Here is a 27,848-nt window from a genome sequence, read left to right as displayed (position 1 = left end):
GAGGCAAAATGCAATTGTGTAATTGGATACGACTACATTGGGAAGAAAATTGGGGTAAAAAATAATGCACTGTTGCTGAATGACATTTTCTTGGTCTGCAACACTTGTTTTATTGTGTTTTATTTCTGTCAGTTATGCAGCCTAAAATGTCACTAGCTGTGTGTCTGGTCAGGGCTGCTCTTCCGCGCTCTGTGTGTTAAGGAAACAGCTGGACGTCTGCATGCTTTTATCAGTCCCATGCAGCACGTCAGCATAGAGCAATGCTCTCCTTCACAACTGCACCGCTGCAACAACACACTGTACAATCTCACACACACAATAACAATAACACACATTCATTCAGTCATTTGTTCACAGTGAAAACAGTGAAAGGAGCCACCAAACTCCGAGGAAAGAAGACAAAGGACAAACGTAGCATTGTCTGAATACATTGTCTGAATATATTTACTGTAAAAGTTTCACAGAGCTCGGCCTCGCCCTGCTGTCGCTCTCTCATGAGATCTGGTATCTGGGAAAAGTGGTGCTAAAATCGGGTGTGGGTTGTGGCTCTTTTTACTGTCTCAGAACATTCTAGCAAAGCAATATATGGCCAAAAGTATGTGGACACCTGACAGTTCATTCTAAAACCATGAACTTTTATAAAGAATTGCTCCCATCCACTGTGTCAGTATTAAAATCTAAATGTTGATATATGTAACCTCTACATGTATACATTTGTTTTACAGTAAGTGAATACAGCTTATGGCCTGTGATGGACTGCTGACCTGTCTGAGGTGTTTGCTGCATTTTACCCAATTAATTAATCCCAACACGACCCTGACCAGGACACACTGGTTGTAAATCAAACAATAAATGAATGAATGAATGAATACAGTTTAGTTCCTAAACATATAACTGTCTAGAATGATACATTTAAAATGTAATTGTGATATTACCACAATGACACTTGCAATTTTGGTGGAAAACTAAAAAATTATTAAGTAATTTTCACATGAGAAACATTTCCTGTTCGACTGTTTACATTAGGGCTGAATTGAAAAGTTTCTTTTTGGACAAAGCATTCAGACAGTGAATGGACAGAACAACACACACAAACACACACACACAAACACACACACACACACAAAGCTACTTCAGAGTCACAGCAGCTATTACACTGGTCATAAACCAACAGCAAACAGAGGCGGCCTCATATCACACCGTGTGTGTGTTAAAATGACGTGTGTATAAACACACTTCACCCAACAAAGCAAACACCAGCACATACACCATTTCCTTAGACTGATCCACCCTCACACCAAATCAGCTCTGTGTAAATCCACAGTCATTACAAAATCAGGATTTATAACAGCAACAGTTCAGCAAAATACTAAACTGACACCAAACTCATTAAAGCTTGTCTTTATGGATGTCACTTAATGTACACTGACAAATTTATACAGGAAGAGGACGATGATCTTCCCTAATCTTTTGCCTCAACTTTGGAACCATATTTTTTATTTTTAGAAACCGTTTAGCAATGTGAGACAGAAACCTAAACTCAATAATTAGGAGGCGTGTCCACATACTTTTCCCCAGTCTGTGATAAATGTCATTTTTATTTCAACCTTAAAGTATTTAGACAGCTGTCCACAAGCTTGTTGAACACTCCTTTATCCCATTAACAGCATTTAGCAAAATCTTTTATCCAAAACAACTTACAATTGTGAACACATACAGTACATTGTAAGCAATTGAGGGTTAAGGGCCTTGCTCAAGGGCCCAACAGTGGCAACCTGGCAGATGTGGGCCTTGACCCAGCAACCTTCTGATTACTAGCCCTGTAACTTAACTGCTGAGCTACCACTGCCTAAAAAGACTTCTCTCTCACAAGACTTTCCTTCATGTAATTTATTTATTACACCTGTTAGCAATTCCTGTGGCTGAAACACATGAATTCAATAATTAGAAGGGGTGTCTTAATACTTTTGATCAGACTTTACTGCTGAATTATTGGACGATTTTGGGGCTTGTCTGTCCTCCACAAAAGAGGACAAATTTGTGTCACCTTTCTCTTTGCTAAAAGTCAGTAAACATAACCCCCTACCTGACTCACTCACACTAAAGTTCTTGGTTCATAAAATTTTACAGGGTTTGATCAATGAATTTGAAAGTAAATGGGAGGTCTTTTTGATATGTTGAAAAAAATAAGTGACCACTGGCAGTGATGCTACAGTGATTATTATGTCTATTACACTAGCCCATCACCTCTGAGATTAAAAGCAGTGTTATTGGCCGACGGATCGTCTACGCAGACGTGACCGTTTACGTCGTTGTGGACAGGGGATGCGATGGATTGGCACCCTGTCCAGGTTATTCCTGCCTTGCGCCCAGTATTTTCCGGTGGAACTTGGCCATCCTGCGACCTTGATCTGGATAAAGCGCTTGGTTATTTATTATTATTTATTAGGATTTTTAATGTCATGTTTTACACACTTTGCTTACATTTATGACAGGACAGGTAGTTACTCATTACACAAGGTTCATCAGTTCATCATAAACAATTTTGTATCTCCAGTTCACCTCACTTGCACATCTTTGTACTGTGGGAGGAAACCGGAGCTCCCGGAGGAAACCCACACAGACACGGGGAGAACATGCAAACTTCACACAGAAAAGACCTGGACCGCTTCACCTGGGGATCGAACCCAGGACCTTCTTGCTGTGAGGCGACAGTGATACCCACCGAGCCACCGTGCCGCCCCCAGTGCTCTTTATTAACATGCTTTACTGAACGGCTTGCAATTAATGTTTGTTTATTATTTATTAGGATTTTTAAGGTCATGTTTTACACACTTATGACAGGACAGGTAGTTACTGTTTACACAAGATTCATCAGTTCACAAGTTTAATGTCAAACACAATCATGGATAATTTTGTATCTTCAATTCACCTCACTTGTGTGTCTTTGGACTGTGGGAGGAAACCAGAGCTCCTGGAGAAAACCCACACACACACGGCGAGAACATGCAAACTTCACACAAAAAGGACCTGGACCGCTTCACCTGGGGATCGAACCCAGGACCTTCTTGCTGTGAGGTGGCAGTGATACTCACCGAGCCACCGTGCCGCCCCCAGTGCTCTTTATTAACATGCTTTACTGAACAGCTTGTAATTAATGTACCAACTGATCAAAAAAGGTGTTAAGTGGGTTTGAGGTCAAAACCCTTCAACCAAACTTGTCAAACCATGTGTTTAGGGACCTCGCTTTACACATTTATATAGGAGTACAGGTTGTGTTTAAACAGAAAAGGGCCTTCCCTTAACTGTTGCTACAAAGCTAAAATTTAAAGCTATTACCAATCAGTAAGGATAAAACTTAGAAATATATGGTGTCCACATATATTTGGCCATATGGTGCGACAATATTTTCTGTAACTTGCATTAAATAATGACTCCATTCCTGTACTGCACCAGTGTTCGTTCTTCTCAAGGTCACTTCTTCACCCACTCACAAATCTGTGCTGATGGCTCAGCGTTCTCTCTCAGACGTGAGAAGGAAAGAGGCCGTCTGCGCTTTAATAAATAAAACTTGTCATTGCGCCGTGCCCGGCCCCGGTCTCCATAGAAACCTCGTTCGGAGCGAGCGCGTGGCAGGCAGCTGAGGTGAGGAGAGATGGATCGGTTCTCGCCGCTAACGGCTCTGCGGTGAATTACCTGAGCTACGGAGAGAGGAAGATTTCTGCCTGCAATCAGCCGGGCGCCGCTCTACGCCGCTCATTACTCAGTCAGGGAGAGTGCCTGAGGAACACGCGTCAGGGGCTGCCGGAATTTGTGCCTCCCAGATCATCTATCATTTCCCCATCAAGCTGACGGCCTGTTGTTGGGCCCGGGTGGCAGTTTCACACACACTTATAGTTCATTTCACACACACTTTTAGTGCAGTGGATGTTGTGTTTGCCTGGGTGTTGTGGTTTTCTTTAGACTTACAGACCATGAAGGAGAGCTGGAGGACACTCACACACCTCTGAGTCACTGAGAGGAAGTGAGGGCGCACATCACATGAGAAGCGCCAAAACCGCTTTTGTGCTGGCTGTGCCGTCGTTTCCTATGGAGTGTGGCGGCTTTTTAGTTTTGTGTATCACTGTGTGCTTTTCAAAGCAGTTCATAAATAGCTTGTGGTACAGCTTTGGCCTAGAAATGGGCTCAGCATTTAAGACAATTGCTACTCATATACAGTGGGGGCCAAAAGTCTGAGACAAGTATGTCTCACACACAGTAATACTATAAAATATTACTGTCACTGTTACCATTTTTATTGTTGTTACTATTTGCACAGTTTTTTTTATTATTATTATATATATTGTTTTGTATACATTGTACTATTTTATTGTTTTTCTTCTACTTTTTCCTAAAACTGTAATTGAGCTTTGGCAATACAAATGTCCTTATTTGTCATGCCAATAAAGCTACCTTTGAGTTTGAGTAGTGTTTTTACTTTGCTTTTTTCCCCCCATAAATAATATGGGTATTTTTTTGTATAACAATTATTTTAGTCAGCAGAACAATACGAGTTGAAAAAATACATGAATTTTAGAAGTCCTATAAAAAGGACCCTGGTCGTCTGGCCAGGAAATCGAACCAAGGCCCTTCTTGCAACTACCACTGCGCCACCCTGCACCCAAAATATTTACAGTTGTAGTCAAAGATTAACATTTACTTGTAAGAGACATCTACGCCATGATAGGGTAAGAATTCCAGTTTATTTAGGGTTTTTGTTCGTTTGTTTGGGTTTATTGCCATATTAGCAACATACTGGCTATATTTATGGCAGACAGATATTGAAACTGCACAACATTATTTGTTCAGATCATTTGTTTTATATCAAGTAGGGCTGCCACTAACGACAATTTTTCTATCGATTAATCTTTAGACTTTTATCGATTAGTCGATTAATCTAACGATTAAATTTCCTTCAAAAGATTTAATTCAGAATCTCATTTACGCTTCTTTTATTTTAACAACAAACTGTATGACATAATAATATGGCACAAAACTAAATGTAAACAGGGTTTATGTCCATATAATTAAATTCTCAAGTGCTTAAACTTATAGCAGAAATAAAATAGAGGTGGGCACGTCTCATTAAGTCCAACGTGCAGTAAAGACAGATTGAGCGCAGATTCTAATTTGCACATTCACTCAAAAAACAGTGGTTAGCGTTAAGGCGCATTCATATGAAAAGCTTTTTGCGTTTTGATCGCTTTTTTTTTTATGACTGCACTTAATGCAGAAACCAGTGACTGGACCAAATACGACTTAGGTCATGCATGCAGCAAGTAGTGCTGAGGGAATCATATGAACGGTTATATAAATGGAAACGTTATAAAAAATTAAAAAGGATCATTTATAAGCATAGTTTTAAAAACGTTGCATCGACTTAAAATAAGCGTCGACGTCGTCGACTAGGTCAACCAATCGCGGTGGCCCTAATATCAAGTCTGTCTTAAAAGTTCAGAATTTTAATTGGAAGTATCTTCTGAACAAGTCTTTCATGTTCTCAGTCCTATAAAAGTTGTCTCTAATGGCTGAAATTCTAGGACATTCTAACAAAATATGTTTAATTGTAAGGGTTGTAGTAGGGTTTTCAAAAACATATCAAAATCTGCTGGGTCAAAAATATACATGCAGCCCACCTTATGTTTGATTCTGTCTCTTTGCTCCTGTTACCTTAATCAGCCACTTTTAATTAAACATTTAAAAACTTTTGGCACTTCTTGTGTCAGATATTTGATCAGCAATCCTGACAGAATTTGCAAAGTTTAATCATATCTGTCGGCTGGCTCAGACTTGACTGTTTAATACGGTCAGCATATTTTTTATAAAAATTCCAAAACCAGTTTTGCACTAACACGGCACTAATCAGATGATTTTCAGAACACACACAGTGAATTTCTGGATAGTATGGGTTTCTTTCTGCCTCACACATTCCATCTTATTAGCTCTGAGGTGGTGGCTTTGGTACACTTTGGTTACATTCATGACAAGACAGGTAGTTAGGATACCATGATGCTATCCATGTACTGTCAGTTTCTTTTTTAAACGTATCTGCTTTTGTTAAATATTTCATCCATTGTGTGTGATATCGCTAGTTTTCAGCATTTTTGTGGTACTTGGGGCACTTTGATTTTACAGTGGTCACAGATCAGTGGGCACTCCTCCTTCACCAGATGTGCATGTGTCAGATGAGTGAGACCTCCTGTATATGCTGTCTGTTCAACCTGCTTTCCAGGTAGCGACTTTGGTCGAGCCTGGATGTTGGGGTGGATGTTGTGGAGCTTGTTTTTGGTCTCCATTTCCCAATAATTCTGCACATATTTTTAATTTAGGCTGTGATTGGTGGTTTTACGTCTGATGGAGATAGTTTGCATAATGTATAAACATATACAGTGTATCACAAAAGTGAGTACACCCCTCACATTTCTGCAGATATTTAAGTATATCTTTTCATGGGACAACACTGACAAAATGACACTTTGACACAATGAAAAGTAGTCTGTGTGCAGCTTATATAACAGTGTAAATTTATTCTTCCCTCAAAATAACTCCATATACAGCCATTAATGTCTAAACCACCGGCAACAAAAGTGAGTACACCCCTAAGAGACTACACCCCTAAATGTCCAAATTGAGCACTGCTTGTCATTTTCCATCCAAAATGTCATGTGATTTGTTAGTGTTACTAGGTCTCAGGTGTGCATAGGGAGCAGGTGTGTTCAATTTAGTAGTACAGCTCTCACACTCTCTCATACTGGTCACTGAAAGTTCCAACATGGCACCTCATGGCAAAGAACTCTCTGAGGATCTTAAAAGACGAATTGTTGCGCTACATGAAGATTGCCAACACCCTGAAACTGAGCTGCAGCACAGTGGCCAAGATCATCCAGCGTTTTAAAAGAGCAGGGTCCACTCAGAACAGACCTCGCGTTGGTCGTCCAAAGAAGCTGAGTGCACGTGCTCAGCGTCACATCCAACTGCTGTCTTTGAAAGATAGGCGCAGGAGTGCTGTCAGCATTGCTGCAGAGATTGAAAAGGTGGGGGGTCAGCCTGTCAGTGCTCAGACCATACGCCGCACACTACATCAAATTGGTCTGCATGGCTGTCACCCCAGAAGGAAGCCTCTTCTGAAGTCTCTACACAAGAAAGCCCGCAAACAGTTTGCTGAAGACATGTCAACAAAGGACATGGATTACTGGAACCATGTCCTATGGTCTGATGAGACCAAGATTAATTTGTTTGGTTCAGATGGTCTCAAGCATGTGTGGCGGCAATCAGGTGAGGAGTACAAAGATAAGTGTGTCATGCCTACAGTCAAGCATGGTGGTGGGAATGCCATGGTCTGGGGCTGCATGAGTGCAGCAGGTGTTGGGGAGTTACATTTCATTGAGGGACACATGAACTCCAATATGTACTGTGAAATACTGAAGCAGAGCATGATCCCCTCCCTCCGGAAACTGGGTCGCAGGGAAGTGTTCCAGCATGATAATGACCCCAAACACACCTCTAAGACGACCACTGCTTTATTGAAGAGGCTGAGGGTAAAGGTGATGGACTGGCCAAGCATGTCTCCAGACCTAAACCCAATAGAACATCTTTGGGGCATCCTCAAGCGGAAGGTGAAGGAGCGCAAAGTCTCGAATATCCGCCAGCTCCGTGATGTCGTCATGGAGGAGTGGAAAAGCATTCCAGTGGCAACCTGTGAAGCTCTGGTAAACTCCATGCCCAGGAGAGTTAAGGCAGTTCTGGGAAATAATGGTGGCCACACAAAATATTGACACTTCAGGAACTTTCACTAAGGGGTGTACTCACTTTTGTTGCCGGTGGTTTAGACATTAATGGCTGTATATTGAGTTATTTTGAGGGAAGAATACATTTACACTGTTATATAAGCTGCACACAGACTACTTTTCATTGTGTCAAAGTGTCATTTTGTCAGTGTTGTCCCATGAAAAGATATACTTAAATATCTGCAGAAATGTGAGGGGTGTACTCACTTTTGTGATACACTGTATATGTAGATATATACCGATCAGCCATAACATTAAAACCACCTCCTTGTTTCTACACTCACTGTCCATTTTATCAGCTCCACTTACCATATAGAAGCACTTTGTAGTTCTACAATTACTGACTGTAGTCCATCTGTTTCTTTACATGCTTTTTAAACCTGCTTTCACCCTGTTCTTCCATGGTCAGGACTTTCTCACAGGTATTATTTAGGTGGTGGATGATTCTCAGCACTGCAGTGACACTGACATGGTGGTGGTGTGTTAGTGTGTGTTGTGCTGGTTTGAGTGGATCAGACACAGCAGCGCTGCTGGAGTTTTTAAATACAGAGTCCAGTCATTGCCCACTCTATTAGACACTCCTACCTAGTTGGTCCACCTTGTAGATGTAAAGTCAGAGACGATCGCTCATCTATTGCTGCTGTTTGAGTTTGAGTAGACTTTCATTAGTGATCACAGGACGCTGCCCACAGCACGCTGTTGGCTGAATATTTTTGGTTGGTGGACTATTCTCAGTCCAGCAGTGACAGTGAGGTGTTTAAAAACTGAAACATGACCAACAACCAAAGTAAAACAAAAAAAAACAAACCTTATATTCCAGCTGTGGATGAACTGTAACTTGGTGCCCTAACTTCCTATATGCCTTGTCTGCGTGTTTCTAATTCTGGGAGGATTCTTAAAAGCATTGACACCGATTAGTACAAATAAACAGCTAAAGGCCTGCATGATTCCTTCTGTGTGTCTTTCTTACTTTAAAGTAAGCTGAGCTGTACCTATATATTTTTTTGTTTGTTTTTACTGGACTAAATGACGTTGTATTTGAGCTGCAAATTAAAACACACACACACACATTATACATGTCAATGAATCATTGCTGTCAAATGCAAATACGTGTGTAACACCATCCTGGTTTACATAGCAATTTGGATCAAGCTAGACTCAACACGTGGCATTATCACATGGTGTACAGTCTCTAATTTGTGCAATTAGTCATAGCATAGAGTGTGGGGGTGATGTCCGCTCCTCCTCGTGGTGCCCCTGGAAACTCCCTGCCAAAACAGGGCGAGCTAAACACGGACCGCCTCTCGGATGACAGGCCCTCACGACAGGCCGGCCGGAAGGTGTATTAATTAATAAACCGTCGTTATCCTATGGCTCACAGTCAAAAGAATTCCCGGGATAAAGCTAGGGCGTCCACCCGAATCGACGCGGCAGGGTCTGGCCCGACCCTGTCGACAAGTGTGCAAGGGCTCCCGACGCAAGGACGACGCCGGGACGCAAGCAAGCGAGTCCCCAAACAACACAACACGATCCGGGTCGCGACGCTCAACGTTGGTACAATGAATGCAAAAAGCGGTGACCTGACTAAGGCTCTTCACCAACGGCGGATCGATCTCTGTGCGCTGCAGGAGACGCGATGGAGCGGCAAAAAGTCCCGAAATCTTGACGACCAGGAAGGCAATGATGGCTACAAGCTGATTTATACTGGCAGCCCACGAACCCGTAACGGCGTCGACATCGTCGTGTCGAAACGTTTCCGCAACTGCGTCCAAGAAACCAGTCACAATGACGACCGGCTGATGAAGATTGTGCTTGTCACATCCGAGCAGACAATTCACTTCTTCTCGGCCTATGCCCCGCAGACCGGTCGCAGCAACTCCGAGAAGGACGCCTTTTGGAAGATGCTTGACAAGGAGGTCCGTGAAGTGCCCGCCGACGCACTCATCATCCTCGCCGGTGACTTCAACGGCCATGTCGGCGAGACAGCAGACGGCAACCGCAGCCACGGCGGCAAGGGCTATGGCCTACGCAACGACGATGGCAACCGCGCCCTCGACTTTGCCAACGCCCATGACCTCGTCATCACCAACACCTGGTTCCAGAAGCGGTCCTCCCACCTCATCTCATACTACAGCGGCGGCACAAAGTCACAAATCGACTACATCCTTGTGCGACGACGTGACCTGAAGATCGTCACTGATGCGAAGGCCGTGCCCTACGAAACGGTAACAACACAGCATCGGCCAATCATTGCAACGCTCCGCATCAAGCCGCCAAAGCTGACACGAGAAGAACGAACAGGCCCTGCCCGCATCAAGTGGTGGCGAATGCGTGAGAAGGAGACGCAGATGATTTTACAAACTCGCCTGCCAGATGTGACGACTGTCGAGGAAACATGGCAGAAGACAAAGAACGCAATCCACACAGCAGCCCGCGCTACTCTCGGCAACACCAAGCCTGGCACCCGCTTCATCAAACGTGATACGTGGCTGTGGACGGAGGATGTAATGGCCAAGGTCCGAGAGAAGAAGTGGACCTACCATGCTTTCCTCAATGACAGGACTGCTGCGAAGTGGATGGCCTACTGCGAAGCCAGGAAGGCAGCAAAGAAAGCCGTTGCCAAGAAGAAGGCCGCTCACTATACCGAGATCTATGAGAAGCTCGACACGCGAGAGGGCGAACGCGACCTCTTCCGTCTCGTCAAGCGCCGACATCAGCAAACACAGGATATCGAACAGTTCCACTGTGTTAATGATGAGAACGGCAAGCTGATCGTCAACAAGAAGGCCGCTGTGGAGCGATGGCGACAGCACTTCGAAAAGATCTTCACCGAGGAGTTCCCGCACCCGCCAATCCCCCAGCTACATCCTGTTCCCGGTCCTGTCCTGCCCATCAATGCTGAAGAAGTCGCTGAAGCACTCCAGCGGATGAAGTCCGGCAAGGCAGCAGGACCTGATGACATCGTGGCAGAGCTCTGGAAATCCAGGAGTTGGAACCCCGCCCCTTGGCTTGCCAAGTTGTTTAACCGCATCGTCGAGGAGCGGAAAATACCTGCCGACTGGCAGCAAAGCATGACAGTGCCCATCTGGAAGCGAAAAGGCTGCCCCGCTGATTGCGCCAACTATAGGCCGATTCGCCTCCTCTCACATACCATGAAGGTGTTTGAGCGCATCCTTGACAAGCGGATCCGTGATCTCATCCAGCTGACAGTTAACCAGGCTGGCTTTGTGAAAGGCTGCGGAACGACCGACGCGATCCATGCTGCCCGACTGCTCATTGAGAAGCATCGCGAGAAGCAGAGGCCGCTTCACGTCGCATTCCTTGACCTTGAGAAAGCTTTCGACCGGGTCCCACACAAACTGATCTGGCATGCGCTGCGCCAGCACCAAGTGCCTGAGGAACTCGTCACCTGGGTCCAGCTCCTCTACCGCGACCCAAAGACTCGAGTTCGAAGCGCTGCCGGAACGTCAAAGCCACTGCACATCTCTGTAGGCGTGCACCAAGGCTCTGCCCTCTCACCCTTGCTGTTCATACTCGTCATGGACACCATCACTCGTGACCTCCAACGAACGCCGCCCTATACTATGCTCTATGCAGATGATGTGCTCCTCGCCACCCACGACAAGACCGACCTGCAGCTGCTCGTCCAGACCTGGCACGATCGCCTCGCACAAAACGGGCTCCGACTGAACCTCAAAAAGACCGAGTACCTGACAACAGATGTGAACGTATACGGCACAATCAAGGTCAGCGGTGTTGATCTGACCCGCACAGAGCACTTTAAATATCTTGGCTCGTCGATCTCGGCTGATGGTAGCCTGAAGCATGAAGCCAACGCGCGGGTCAATGCTGCTTGGCTGAAGTGGCGCTCCACTACCGGGGTGCTCTGTGACCACCGCACGAAGGATCGCCTAAAGTCAAAGATCTACCGCGCAGTCATCCGCCCAGTCGCTCTCTACGGCTCAGAGTGCTGGCCCACCACTAAGGAGATCGAGTGCCGCCTTGCCGTCATGGAGACAAAGATGCTGCGCTGGATTAGTGGCAACACGCGCTTCGACCACGTCAGAAACGACGACATTCGCCGGCGTTACGGCGTCGTTCACATCACAGAGAAGATGCGTGAAGCACGCCTCCGATGGTACGGCCACGTACTTCGTTCAGATGCCGTTTCACTTGCACACATCGGCTTCAGCCTTGAAGTGCCCGGAAAGCGCCCAAAAGGCCGCCCAAAGCAGCGCTGGACAGACACGCTGCACATTGACCTCGCCGCTGCACGACTCCACCCAGACCAAGCTCATGACCGAGAAAAATGGCGACTGCGATCCAGACGAGCCGACCCCGCAACCGAACGGGACAAAGGCTGAGGAAGAAGAAGAGTCATAGCATAGAGTGTGTGTGCATCATAATTATACTTGAGTATACTCACTGGGTGAATGCAGAGTGGACGAGCTGTGGTTGGGTGGCTCCTCCAAAGTGAGAGGTGGGAGATCATAGGATGAGGCGTCCATGCTTACTGAGCTCTGTTCTTCAGACTCTATGCTCTCAGAGACACCCGCTGTGCTCCAAAAACTGGCTGAGGAACATACGGAGTGTCTGTGACCTGCAAGACATGAGGGTAGACCTTAGTGAAGATAATACATGAAAATGTATTATGGTAATGTTGTATATTTTCATTCAATTCTATACACAAGATGGTCTCAATATCTATAAGTACAATCAAGTTTGATAACATAAAAGTTGACATAAAAGTTGCATTGGAAGCACCATTACTCTGAATTTAACACAGACAGTTACAAAAGGCCAGTAAAGTCTGATGGGGAAAACTTGTGTGGTGCCCTACACAGGGTGCATTTCTGTCTTGCATCCAGTGTTGGCAGAGTAGATTCAGGCCCCGACCCATACATACTACAGTGGTACCTTGAAACTCAACGTCAGTTGGTTCTGAGAGTGGCGTTGAGTTTCAACGTATTTTTTTCCATAAGGACGTTTGGAAAACCTGTAAATGCGTTCCAGGGTCCCGTGGAACTGCATATATTTTAGGCTAATGTAAAATAATGGGGTTGTTTTTGACACTTACTGAAAATAACACAAATATAATATGAAAAAACAAATATAATTGAAAACAAAAAGAAATAAATTAAAATACAATAAAACCTGCACTTTACTTCTTTATTGTTTCCTTGGAATACCGTGTTCCTTAGCAAGTTTAGTAAGGGCGCATTCACATGAGAAGTGTCAAAAACCACTTTTGCGCTGACTGTGCCATTGTTTCCTATGGAGTGTGGCTTAACGTGACTTGTACTAAAACAACGAGTGAGGAATTTAATTAGTGGAGAGAACTTATGAGCAGTAACAGATGGCAAGATGGCGGCGCGTGTACATCGCGAGGCTCTGCGTCTCACCAGTTTTAGCAATATAGTGTTTATTTACTTGGCAATTTACTGCGTTTTCGCTCGAATCACTCGTGCGAACTACATATACGACAGACAGACGCTGTTGGATACACTAGTCTTTACACTGGACAATCATTGTTTACTGTTCTTAATATATGCCTCTTCATTTTTACTTACCTGGTCACTACTGCACTTTAACTGTATTATATGTAAATAATCTCTATCTTGAACTTCTGGTTAGATGCTACTGTATTTCGTTGGCTCTGTTCTTGTACTCTGCACAATGATAATAAAGTTGAATCTAATCTAATCTTAAGAGTGTTCCTGTGTCATTTTTTAGTACATTAAACCACATACATGTGGAGCTTTCAGAGTGAATTTGACAGTTCTTTTAGACAAATGCAGATTGGCCTCATATTCACACTTTGATGAAGTTTTACCGCACCGCTCAAGTCAAGCGCTGAACAAAGCGGCAGAAGCACACACACGTCGAGTTTCAAAGATTTCGATTTTAGGGGATGTTGAGTAACAAGGTACCACTGTACCTAAAAATTTAATCTAAGAGAGACGCATTTGTCAACCCAACACAAAAAGCACACATACACACTCATACACAGTACATACACGTGTGTGTTTCCGTAATGAGCAGGTGCAATCACTGAATTACAGACAGAGACTAATAAATATTCACAGTGGAGAGATGCGTGTTTTAGCAAACGGATTACACCTCATGGATGAGCGAGAGTGTGCTGATGGGTATCAGCGGATTAAACCTCGTCGCAATCAATCAGCTCAGCGCGCTTAATTAGCCCTGCTAAATTTCATCACACAAGAGCACTTTTGTTCTAAATTACTGTTACAGAGCACAATCTCACAGGCTGACTTCATTTCAGGAGTCAAATATGATACAGCAACTTCAGCAAACCAACACACGCTCCATTTATCATCAACTAAATGTTCAAACGTGCATGCCGTCGCCTGTACACAGCTAAATACCAGAAGAATAACAGTGAACTGATTGCTCTTTTTGACCAATATATTTCTTTATTTATTTATTAGGATTTTAACGTCATGTTTTACACACCTTGGTTACATTCATGACAGAACAGGTAATTACTCATTACACAAGATTCATCAGTTCACAAGTTTAATGCACGTCTTTGGACTGTGGGAGGAAACCGAAGCGCCTGGCGAAAACCCACACAGACATGGGGAGAACATACAAACTCCACACAGAAAGGACCCAGACTGCCAAACCTGGGGATCGAACCCAGGACCTTCTTGCTGTGAGGAGACAGTGCTACCCACTAAGCCACCATGCTGTCCCTTTTGACCAATATAAGTCTGGATCCTAAACTGGTTGTGTTCAGGCTTTTTAGGACCTTGATGCTATTCAGAGAAACGACCCACTTTTGCAGCAGTTTTAATTGGAACCAAGGATGTGTCATCAACTGAGTATACTGCAATAACATTGTTGGTTTCTCTTTCCTATACAACTTCACACACCCACAGATGTCATCACGGTTTTTTTCGGTTCCAACTAACACAAACATTCCTTGTTCTGAACCTATTTGTTTTTGGTGAAAATGTGCCGAATGGTTCAACATGTAACGTGTTTCATTCCAGTTTGCTCACCTAATTTTGGTCTGAAAGGGCTAGTGGTGAAACTCTCGGAGTGGAAAATAAACTTTGTGGCCTGGACCTGTTCCAGCACATGAATTCCCATCGTTTGGGTGCCTAATGGTTTTAAAACGGGATGTTGGACCACCTTGAGGCCAGATGCCCACATATTCTGGACATATCCATTTCTTTTACCGCATTGAGACATTAGCTGGTGGTGGCTGGGGGTTGAATATAGCAGTTTGTGGTGGAGTCACTGTGCCCGACTCCTCCACAGAAATCAATGGACAGAAAATGAAAAGGTTTATGAGCTCCGGTTTTCTCCCACAGTCCAAAGACGTGCAAGAGGGTGAATTAGAGATACAAAACTGTCCATGACTGTGTTTGATATTTAAAAACTGATGAATCTTGTGTATATGTAACAAGTAACTACATGTCCTGTCATGAAGTGTGTAAAACATGATGTTAAAATGCTAAAAAAAAAATTTCAGCAGTATCTCAGATGGATAATTTTCCTCCATTAGTCTCTAACAGAATAATCACTTGGTCTCTTCCACTTTCACATGAAGATGCGCTGCATTTCCTCATATAAAAGCCTCAGTAAATGGAGTGACTAACTCCGATCACCATGGTAACGTGGCATCTCTGGCGTCCCACACTTGACTAAATTTGTAAGTGCTGCAGGAAATAGAGTTAGAGATCAACGTCTCAGCACTGCTAAAATCAATACATTCATTTCAAAGAGACGAGTCCGTTTCTGAGCACAGGATGCTGTTGGTTGGAGCTTTTCGTTCGGCCAGCAGTGAAAAAAAAAAAAAAAAAAAAAAAAATCACTGCTGTACCTGGAACACTGGTACTGATGCTGCAATCCAGGCATACACAAATACATAGGTGTGAGTTATTAGCAATATAACTAGGATAGCTAGGGTCTGTCTGAAAAACTAGTGATCTTTCTACATAGATGCATTTTATGTCATCCTACACTCCTGAGTCACAGGCTGTTCGAATTCTTAGATGCCTTAAAATGCTCCTACTTAGGTGCCTTAATTCAAAGCAATAATCTGACTGAATAATGAGGGACCATCTGATGCTTTCTTAGCGGTGAAGGCAATCCAGAAAAACTGGGAGCATAAAATATACATAAATACATTTCTATACAGCATGCAGCATTTCATTACTAACAGTGTGATTAATATTCTGACACACAGCACTGCTCTGTTATTTGGAGTGACTAGTTAAACAGTTTAAAACAAAAGTAGTTCACTGTTTTCAAGCATGAACCTTAAAAAAAAAAAAATTTGTCAACATAATTATGCTTCCAACTATACAGCAGAAAATAAACGACACAGTGGGTTAAATATGTGTTGCATATAAAGTGTAGCCTCCAAAGTGCACACAAACAAAACGCAAACAAGAGATTGTAACAATCTGTGAGGCATTTGTACACTTCAGCTCCCAATACAAGAGCCAATTATTGTCTGCACATACAAATCACATAAAAGTTTGGTACTGCCATTTATTATATGGATTTTAAAGTGATGTTTTACACACTTTGGTTACGTTTATGACAGGACAGATAATTACTGGTTACACAAGATTCATCAGCTCAAGTTTTTAATATTAAACACAGTCATGGACAATTTTGTATCTCCAATTCACCTCACTTGCACGTCTTTGTACTGTGAGAGGAAACCGGAGCTCTCGGAGGAAACCCACACAGACACGGACAGAACATGCAAAATCCACACAGAATGGATCTGAACCGCTCCACCTGGGAATCGAACCCAGGACCTTTCTGCTGTGAGGCATCAGTGCTATTCACTGAGACACCATGCTGCCAATATGTTATAAAACTCAAAATCAAAAACAGGTCTAAAACATGTCAGCTGTTTGAACACATTAGTCATCAATCACAGTCAATCAAGCTTTATATAATTATAGCCTCAGTACCTTCAATAAAAGAAAAAAGCCATGGCTACTAAAGTTAGTTTTTGATTATTTGATGGCGAGCCTTCTGGAGGAGTTTTGTGGTCAAATAATTGTTTATTAGGATTTTAACATCATGTTTTACACTTTGGTTACATTCATGACAGAAACGGTAGTTACTCATTACACAAGATTCATCAGTTCACAAGGTTATATCAAACACAGTCATGGACAATTTAGTATCTCCAGTTCACCTCACTTGCACGCCTTTGTACTGTGGGAGGAAACCGGAGCACCCGGAGGAAACCCACGCAGACACGGGGAGAACATGCAAACATTCACACAGAATGGATCCGAACCGCTCCAGCTGGGAACCTGGGGAAATTATACAAACTATAAGACTATATACTGGCTATTTATAGACAATGTATGGACGTGTGCATGTACAACCCCTGGCAAAAATTATGGAATCACCACTCTTGGAAGATGTTCTGTCAATTGTTTAATTTTGTAGAAAAAAAATAAATCACAGACATGCCACAAAACTATCATTTTTCAAAATGTCAACCTTCTGGCATTAAGAAACAATAAAAAAAAGAAACAAATATAATAGTTGTGGTCAGTCACAATTGCTTTTTTTAGATCAAGTAGAGGAAAAATAAATGGAATCACTCAAATCTGAGGAAAAAATTATGGAATCACTCTGTAATTTGCAGTTTAAAAACAAAACATCTGCAGCAGATTAGATTTGCTAATTATTCTTCAGTTTAAAAAGAGTACTTACACCTCGGAGAGCTGTTGCACAAAGCAGATTGTCATGAATCATGGTTCCAACACAAGATATGTCAGTTGAAACAAATGAGAGGATTATAAAACTCCTTCAAGAAGATAAATCATTGTGGAATGTCGCAAAAGATGTTGGTTGTTCCCAGTAAGCTGTGTTTAAAATCTGGACCAAGTACAAACAAAATGGGAAGGTTGTAAAAGGGAAGCACTGGTAGACCAAGTAAGACATCAAAGCATCAAGATAGAAAACTTAAAGCAATATGTCTTGAAAACAGAAAATGCACAACAAAACAAATGAGAAACAAGTGGCCGGAAAGTGGAGTCAATGTCTGTGACTGAACTGTAAGAAATCACCTAAAAGAAATGGGATTTACATACAGAAAAGCCAAACAAAAGCCATCATTAACACCTAAAAAGAAAAGAACAAGGTTAAAGTAGGCTAAAGAAAAGCAATCGTGGACTGTGGGTGACTGGATAAAAGTGATCTTCAGTGATGAATCACGAATCTGCATTGGGCAAGGTGATGATGCTGGAACTTTTGTTTGGTGTCTGTCCAGTGAAATTTATGAAGATAACTGCCTAAAGAAAACATGTTAATTTCCACAGTTGTTGATGATATGGGCCTGCATGTCGGGTAAAGGCACAGGGGAGATGGTCTTCAATAAATGCCAAAGTCCACATTGAAATTTTGGACGCTTTTCTTATTCCATTAGTTGAAAGGATGTTTGGTGATGATGACTTCATTTTTCAAGATGATAATGCATCTTGCCATAGGGCAAAGGACGTGAAAACTTTCCTTCAAGAAAACATATAATGTCAATGGCATGGCCTGCAAATAGTCCGGATCTCAATCCATTTGAAAATCTCTGGTGGAAATTGAAGAAAATGGTCAATGACAAGGTTCCAACCTGCAAAGCTGATCTGGCAACAGCAAGAGACAGTTGAAGGCAGATTGATGAAGAATACTGTTTGTCATTAGTTAACTCCATGCCTCATAGAGTTTAAACCATTATAAAAGCCAGAGGTGGTGCAACAAAGTAATAATGGTGCAGTGTTTTCTAATGATTCCATAATTTTTTCCTCAGATTTGAGTGATTCCATATTTTTTTCCTCTACTTGATCTAAAAAAAAAAGCAATTGTGACTGACCACAACTATTATATTTGTTTCTTTTTTTATTGTTTCTTAATGCCAGAGGGTTGACAGTTTGAGAAATGATAGTTTTGTGGCATGTCTGTGATTTATTTTTTTTCTACAAAATTAAACATTTGAAAGAACATCTTCCAAGAGTGGTGATTCCATAATTTTTGCCAGGGGTTGTATGTATGTACAGTATTTGTGTGCATGTGTGTATGTATGTACAGTATTCAGTGACCAATGTATGTATGTACAGTGAAGCCCGAAATTATTCATACCCCTGGCAAATTTTGACTTAAAGTTACTTTTATTCAACCAGCAATTTTTTTTTTTGACCAGAAATGACACAGGTGTCTTCCAGAAGATAATAAGACGATGTACAAGAGGCATCATTATGGAAAAAAATATTTCCCAGCTTTTATTTACATTTGAACAAAAAGTGGCATGTCCAAAATTATTCATACCCTTTTCAAACTGTCACAGTCTATGGGAAAATCCAAAGTTCTATACCATTCCAAATAGTCCAAGCTGTTCTAAAGCATCCTAATTACCATGATTCATTGGGAACAGCTGTTTTAATCAACTCAACAGGTGAAAAACAGCAACTCTCTGCAGTTGGTTTGTGGACAGTCATGGCTAAGACAAAGGAGCTCACTAAGGACCTGCGGCTGTGCATTGTGGCAGCTCACAAGTCAGGAAAGGGCTATAAGGCCATATCTAAATGTTTTCAAGTTCCAGTGGCTACAGTGCAAAGTATTATTAAAAAATACAAGACATTCCGCACTGTGGAAAATCTCAGAGGACGTGGTCGGAAGCCAAAAGTGACACCTGTGCTGGCCAGGAGGATAGTGAGAGAGGTGAAAAAGAATCCAAGGATCACCACCAAGGCCATCCTGGTGAATCTGGGCTCTGCTGGTGGCAACGTCTCAAGGCAGACAGTCCAACGGACACTGCACACTGCTGGGTTCCACGGACGCAGACCAAGGAGGACGCCACTTCTCCAGAAAAGGCACACAAAAGCTCGCTTGGCCTTTGCAAATGCTCATCTGGACAAAGAAGAAGACTTCTGGTCTTCTGTTTTATGGTCAGATGAAACAAAAATTTAATTGTTTGGCCACAATGATGTATCCTTCATTTGGCGTAAAAAAGGAGAAGCCTTCAACCCTAAGAACACCATCCCCACTGTCAAACATGGTGGTGGGAACCTAATGATTTGGGGGTGTTTTTCAGCCAATGGACCAGGGAACCTAATCACAGTAAACAGCATCATGAAAAAAGATCAATACATCAAGATTCTCAACAACATCATCAGGCAGTCTGCAGAGAAACTTGGCCTTGGGCACCAGTGGACATTTCAGCACGACAACGACCCAAAACACACAGCAAAAGTGGTGAAGAAATGGTTAGCGGACAAAAACATTAACATTTTGCAGTGGCCCAGCCAGAGTCCTGACTTGAATCCAATTGAGAATCTGTGGAGGGAGCTAAAGATCAGGGTGATGGCAAGGAGACCCTCCAACCTGAAAGAGTTGGAGCTCATCGCTAAAGATGAATGGGCAAAAATACCAGTGGAGACATGCAAAAAGCTGGTCAGCAATTATAGGAAGCGTTTGATTGCTGTAATAGCCAATAAAGGCTTTTCTATTAATTATTGAGAAGGGTATGAATAATTTTGGACATGCCACTTTTTGTTCAAATGTAAATAAAAGCTGAGAAATATTTTTTTCCATAATGATGCCTCTTGTACATCGTCTTATTATCTTCTGGGAGACGCCTGTGTCATTTCCGGTCCAAAAAAAAAATTGCTGGTTGAATAAAAGTAACTTTAAGTCAAAATTTGCCAGGGGTATGAGTAATTTCGGGCTTCACTGTACATATAAAAGTAGTTAATGGACTGAGCTAAGAGACCTACAATTGACCCACAAATTCAGATTAAAAAATATTTAACTTTATGAACCAATTAAACCAATTACATTTAAGTTTTTAGTTAAAATACTTACAATTTCAAGACTGTCACTACATAAATGTACCTTACAAGTGTAATGAAATGTATAAACACTTGCCCTTAACTTTAGATATTAAGACGACTGACTAGTCAACTAAAGTTTTTATGTCAATAATTTTAACTATTGAGTCCTACTGAAAAATTCATTTTCTATTTGCAAGACAGGACGTTAAAATAGGTTAAAACAGTTTGTTTACCAAACTCAGACAGTTGGTAGTTCATCTCACATACTTTATAATAAAACACACAATAAAAGTTCAATTCACTCTAAATCAATAAAGCTCTAAAACAGAAATGAGGAACCAGTTCGAATTCAGCACGATCATGCAACGAGTTGGTCGTAAAGAGCTCTGATGCACCATCACTCTCCCTCAGGCGGCTCAAAAGCAAGTGCAGGCAGAGAGATAAACTCAGTGTGACTTTAATTAGAAGGGTTTGGCTGTACTGTTGCTCTTGGCGCTCTCATAAGAGCGAGTTTGAGAGTGAACCGACACTACCACCGCTAGTGAGGGCTGAATTATATCTGTCTGTTGATCTGGGTGTGTGTTCAAACAGCTGTGGTTTTTTAACAAGATCTTTGTGAACCTTGAGGCCAGTGGTTCTCAACCTTTTCTTTATCTTGAGGGAAACCAAACGGCCCACGGGCTTTTGGTTACAAACCTAATTCTTAGCGTCTTGGTTTGACTGTAATGAAAATGTCAGTCAATTCATTCATTCATTTTGGCTAAATGCTTACTGCTGATCAGGGTAGCAGATAAAACACTAATCATGGGACAGGAATACAGGGTGCTGGACCCTCATAAGGCTGAGGGTGCACACACATGAGAAGTGTTTTGCACAAACTGCTGTTTTGTTCAGCGCTCAGCTTGAGCGGTGCAGTAAAACGTCATCAAAGCGTGAATATGAGACGAATCTGCATTTGTGTGGAATAATCGTCAAATCCAGTCTGAAAGCTCCACATGTATTTGAGTTTAGCTGGATCTTCCTCACTGTTTCACTTTTAAACTTGTGTTACGGCTCAAGGTTCTAAGAAATTGTGAGAATCAGATTTTCTAAGAGTCTAAAACTTTATCATTAAAAAAGCTTTAAAGGTTTAATGTACTAAAAGAAGTAGACAGGAGCACTAAACTTCTCTTAATTATCACTGCTCATAAGTTCTCTCCACTGATGAAATTCCTCGGTTGTTGTTTGAATACAATAAGTCATGTTTAGTTTTGTTCACGTTAAGCTTTGTTCGCCCTGTCCGAGTCACTTTTACTATGTCACATGAAGCAGTTCATCTCATTGGAGGTGCTTTGGAAAGGTCAACAGCAAACTGAGTCAAAGTTCACTAGGGTAAACGTAGAGCAAGCGCAAAAAACGGCGCAAAAGTGGTTTTGCCGCTTCTCATGTGAATGCGCATGTGAATGAAAATGTCAGTCAATTCATTCATTCAGACTAAATTATTACTCCTAATCAGGGTAGAAGATAACACTAAGCATGGGGCAGGAATACACTCACCTGACCTTTGTAGGGCTACACACACTTACTCACACATTCAATCAGTTTAGAGGAGTCAGTGTTCTCTGAATGTTTCTTCTTTTCCAACTAGTCCCCCCCCCCCCAGTGCAGTGTATTGCCTGTAGCCCATAATGTAACTGTTGTTCCTGTTGTTTTCAGGTCATCCTTCAACTCTGTAGTTTTTTTTTCTATTTATTCATGTATTTTCTCCCTTTCTCTTCCAATTTAGTGTAGCCAATTAGTCTTCCGCTGCTGGAGAGCCCCGATCGCGATCGAGGAGGGTATATTCGCCTGCTCCACACCCCCACGGATTTGGACACGAGGCTCCTCCACTTCTGTACAGACGACTCTGGCCTTTCAAGGCACCCTAAGACCCCACCCACTAATAAGTCCAGTCCTTTTTTACCCAGCAGACTCGATGGCCAATTTTGTCTGCTGCAGGCACTGCCAATTGTGCCCGCTAGATGGCGCCCAGCCAACCGGTAGCACAGCGGAGATTCAAACCCCCTTCAACTCTTTTTAACTGACTGCTGGCTTCTCTTCCTTATGAACAGGCTGAGAGCATGTTGGGAAATTTTATGTGACACACCATTTTAGGGACAATGTGTGGCTTTATTAACTTTCCACTTGCACAACATCAAGCCAGTGGTACTGACAGGTATGCTTAAGGTATCCGCTGTGGCTTAGAGGCTTTTTCAATTATCTCACCTGCTCCACGCCCCCCGACACATGCGCAGTCCCTTGACCCCTACTTTTTCACCTGTGCCCCGGTGGATTCGCACATGAGGCTCATCCACTTCTGCACAGATGCCTCGGGCTGCTAACCAGGGTCCTTGCAAAGCGTTTGAAGACCCCACCCACTTATTACTCTGGTCTTTTCCCACACAGCAAACTCGATGGCCAACTTTGTCTTCTGCAGGCTCTGCCAATTGTGTCCGCTACATGGCGCCCAGCCGACCGGTAGCAGAGCCGAGATTGGAACCCCAGAGCTGGGTTTCTCTTCCTTATGAACAGGCTGAGAGCATGTTGGGAAATATTGTGTGACACACCTTTTTAAGGATGATTTGGGGCTTTATTAACTTACGACTTGCGCAACATTCAGCCAGTGGTACTGACAGGTATGCTTAAGGTATTCGCTGTGGCTTAGTGGCTTTTTTCATTATTTATGAGTAAGCATTCCTTATTTATTTAGTAATTCTGTCTTCCAGAACTTACAGAACTCCAGGAAGCTCAAGCATCCTCAATATTATTTTTTTCCTAATCAATGCATAATCAAACTAAGGCAATATTGTTTACCATGAATCCTTGTTGCAAGCATTAAAGGACATTTTCACTTTGCAGCATTAATATCTAGACTTTTAATGTACCTAGCAAAGAAGTTTAAAGCAATTGTCAACTAGAAAAAACTTCAGTGCAGTTTTGGAGGCATCATACCTTTTACCTGGAGAGAGGGAGAAGAGGACGAGGACCACGGCTTGTCATCAAACTGTACCCAGCCGCTCTGCTGCATCACAAGCCTGGTGGGAGAGTCTCCCCGCTCAGATGAGTCCAGAACAGGCTCAGTCACACCGGTCATCTGCATGCCGCTGTGCTTGTCTGGGAAGAGGGGAGGGGTGAAAGAGTGAGAAGAGGGTAAACAGACTGCTGAAGTTTGGTGTTACATCCAGCAGAGTGTATTCTGATGTTCCCACACAGTCTCGTCTCTATGGTACACTGAGCTCGAACAGTGGGAGTTTCACAGCAAGCTGACGATACACTCACTCACCAAATGCCCTATAAACGCCCATATTCTACTTTACTGGACATAAGAGGCTAATAAAAGGCTTCCGTATGCTGAGGTTGAGTCAGGCAGGCTTTGTGCATCAGTTGCTTTTGCATTATATATCACATATGCTAGCATCTTGAACTTGCGAGTATGAATTTCAGATCTGCTACCAGCAGGCCGGGCGCTTATACGGACAACAACTGGCTCAGCTTAGGGTGAGAATGCCGAGGGGATTCCTCATGATTGCTGCAATTACAAGACGAAGTATTACGGATATCGATGCATGCATACGTATATATCAATATAAACCACGCTGTGCGGGTGATTTTTTATTTTTTTAAATTAGGATTTTACCGTCATGTTTTACACTTTGGTTACATTGATGACAGAAACGGTAGTTACTGGTTACACAAGATTAATCAGTTCAAGTTTAACGTTCAACACAGTCATGGACAATTTTGTATCTCCAATTCACCTCACTTGCACATCTTTAGACTGTGGGAGGAAACAGGAGCTCCCAGAGGAAACCCACACAGACACGAAGGAGAACATTCAAACTCCACACAGAAAGGACCCGGACCGCCCCACCTGAGGCAACAGTGCTACCCGCAAATATTGGAATCAAACAGAATGTAGAGCTCAGTTATATGACAATTTTCTGAGACAATTAGAAAATACTAAAGTACCAGTTGAATGTTTTTATTTTATTTATTAATTTTCCAATCGAGTCATATACAATTACACAGATGTAACTCTCCTCCACTGCTGCAGACCCCTACCCTGAACGAGAAGAACCTTGAACATAACAAACGCCCCCTCTGACGGGTGTATTAGCCAACCAATTCACAACGTACACAAGGTAAGTACTTGTATTGGCTGAAATGACAATAAAGCCTCTTGAACGTGAACCTATTAGTCACACCACAGTTTGAGAGGTGGTGCTGTTATTAACATGTTTGGCTTCCTCACACAGGTGGCAACACACATTTGTTGCAGTACAGTGGGAGAGCACCTAGCCAGCTGGGAAGTTAACAACCTAAGAGCTTAACTGGGTCAGTCTGTCTGTTATTTAACTGACTTATTTTTGATATGGTTACTTTTTTAATGTGCAAGTACTTGAATTCTCTACTTATAAGGGTGTACAAATTAACAGAAACTCACTCACTTTCGTAACCGCTTATCCAATCAGGGTCACAGGGGGTGCTGGAGCCAATCCCAGCTTTTCAATGCGCACAAGACACACGGTAACACCCTGGACCAGGACCCTGGTGCCAGTCCATGGCAGGGCAGACACTCATACACACACACATTCACCTATAGGGTAATTCATTGTCTGCAATTAACCTGACTGCAAGTCTTTGGACTGTGGGAAGAAACCGGAGCTCGTGGAGGAAACCCACGCAGACACGGGGAGAACATGCAAACTCAGCACAGAAAGGACCCAGACTGCCCCACCTGGGGATCGAACCCAAGACCTTCTTGCTTTGAGGAGACACAGCTACCCACCCAGCCACCATGCCAACCAATTAACAGAAACAGAACATGAAAATTGAGCTTGACTTTTATTCTTTTGTATTTTCCACTTTTTGCCCCAATTAGGTCATATCCAATTCCTAGACTTTATCTTCTTCCATATCTGACCAAGGCTAGTGGCAGACACACACACCCCCTGCAAAACTCACACAGTAGAAACCTCTCTCTCTCTCTTTCTTTCTCTCTCTCTCCAAGAAGACACAGATCATAGGTAGAAGCCGAAAGAAAATGATTTCATGTGTAATTGCTCATATCCAAAAGGCATGCTTCAGGAATCATCATCAAAAACAAAAACCCTGCATGCTCAAACACATTAATAACACTCACTGTAAAAAAGTAAAAGGTTATGTGAGGTCTCCTCACTTGCAATGTTTTAAAAGTTTGAAACATGTTTGGTGTGTGTCAGCAAGTCTACGGCAATCTCCAAGAAATGCTACGAGCCTTTTAACATGTCTCACGTACCTGTGTGCCCAGGCTCATTGGTGAATGCCACCCAACCTGAACGGGCAGTGACGGCTCCACTGCTGGCTGTGGTCGCCATAAAGATGATGCCCAGCTGCTTCAGAGTCGCTTCCTTAGTCCTTCAAACCCTCCAGGTCCATCAGTGCTGGAGAATTGAGATGGAAACAGAAGTTCTAACATCGGCTTTTTAAACACATTCTTTTAACATACTGGAATCAAACAGAATGTAGATCTGAGTAATATGACAATATAACATTAATATTACAAAATACACTATACGGTCAAAAGTATGTGGACGTGTTAATGACGTGTTCGTACCATTCCAAAACTGTGGACATTAATATGAAGTTTACCTCCCCTTTACAGCTATAACAGCCCTCAACCTTTTGGGAAGGCCTACCATAAGACTTTGTGCAAGTTTGATCTGTTTAATCAGTGAAACGAGCATTTATGAGGTCACCCATGTGGGGTGGGAATTAAGTCAGTTTATATACATAAGAATAAATAAAAATGTTGCAGTGTGGCTTCTGATAGCACTTTTCCACCAAAAGAACCATGGTTCTTGAACCGGTTCTGTTCAGGTTTCTTGGAACCTTGGTGTTCTGTAGAGAACCGACCCGCGTTTCCACCAGTTTTTGGGAACCAAGTCTGCATCATCAACGGTGGGCGTTACTTAACGAAAGTTAAGAGTAGTAATATCATGGCGGAGCGTGTAGGTTATGTGCGAGCATTTGTGCTGTTGTTACAGATGTTCGTTTTTATGTAAAAAGCATCGATCAGCTATTGGTGATAAGAAGATGTTGACATGTTTGTCCCAGTTGTTGTTTTCTTTAGTTCATTTATGTGAGAAGCGTTTTGAATCTTTAAATCTTCTCGGGAGAGTCGAAAAAGCTTCACGTAAAAAATAAAGCGTAACGTGGCTGAATGTACTAAAAGTACGACATAGAAACACTACATTTCTCACCGTTATTACTGGTTATAAGTGCTACGTACTGTTTATAAGTGCTATGTACTGCCCAAATTCATTGGTCGTTGTTTTAGTACAGCAAGCCAAATTACACTTTATGTTTCACGTTAAGCGTTATTCGTTCTGTCCGGGTCACTTTTACCACGTCATATCACACAGTTCATCTTTTTTAAGGCGCTTTGAAAATATCAGCTGCAAACTGGCTCAAAATTTAATCAGGTCAACTTTAAAAGATAAAAGTGCAGCATTAAGCTCCATAAAAAACAGCAGCACAGTGGTTTAGCAAAGCACCCAAACATCTACTCTTTGACACGCCCACCGATTACGTCACGGTTCGCACTGAAAAACCCAGTATTCTGTGTTGCCAGTGTTGCCAACTTAGCGACTAGGAAAACTTCCTAAGAGTTCGCTATTTTTCAGGTTTGTTTGCTAGCTAACGCATTAAGTGCAATAGTTAATCAGTCATTTATATGAGTAACGTTATATAACTTAACATTATAGCCTAACGTTACCCTGTCTCGTCTTCCATATTTTTTGCTCTCGTTAATGAGAGCATTCATTCTAAATAATAAGCCTCCTCCACTTAATGATAGCTAGTTAGCTCAGCAGATAATTCAGTTACGATATTTAACCTGTTATGGTTTAGTTGGCATAGCCAGTACACTATTTGTAATAAACTATGACACATAGCCTTCAGTTTGTGATAATTAATACAGCTTTCTCTTTTGTGCTTTCTATTAATAGCACTAAGCAGTGGAGTGTGGATGAGAAGAGAAGAGTTTCATGCTCCCCTCAGATGGCTGAGGTCTTCACAGACAGCATTTACATGTTTCTCAACCACGTTATACATGTTTTTGACTTCCAGAGTGATAACTTCTGAAACATAACAGTTTCTAATGCTGTCCAAAGCTTTCTTATTTCATTGAATT

The 27,848-nt window shown here is 42.5% G+C and overlaps 1 protein-coding gene across 2 annotated transcripts in view; it reads right to left on the bottom strand.

Moving 5' to 3' along the window:
* Positions 1-27,848, bottom strand: part of ston2 (stonin 2) — a 71,137-nt gene that overhangs the window by 25,174 nt on the left and 18,115 nt on the right. Inside the window, exons 2-4 of one of the 2 annotated variants that reach the window (XM_063007413.1) lie at positions 25,953-26,097; positions 23,627-23,788; positions 12,253-12,426 (exon numbers count right to left, since the gene is read on the bottom strand). In XM_063007413.1, coding sequence (XP_062863483.1) covers positions 12,253-12,426; positions 23,627-23,788; positions 25,953-26,031 — 415 coding nt within the window. In that variant the 5' untranslated portion in view covers positions 26,032-26,097. Of the gene's footprint in view, positions 1-12,252; positions 12,427-23,626; positions 23,789-25,952; positions 26,098-27,848 lie in introns of those variants that run through there. The other variant, XM_063007414.1, reaches the window with a different exon arrangement.

The sequence above is a fragment of the Trichomycterus rosablanca genome, chromosome 13 (genome assembly GCF_030014385.1).
Source record: "Trichomycterus rosablanca isolate fTriRos1 chromosome 13, fTriRos1.hap1, whole genome shotgun sequence".
NCBI lineage: Eukaryota > Metazoa > Chordata > Actinopteri > Siluriformes > Trichomycteridae > Trichomycterus > Trichomycterus rosablanca.
This window is presented reverse-complemented; position numbering and strand designations above follow the sequence as displayed.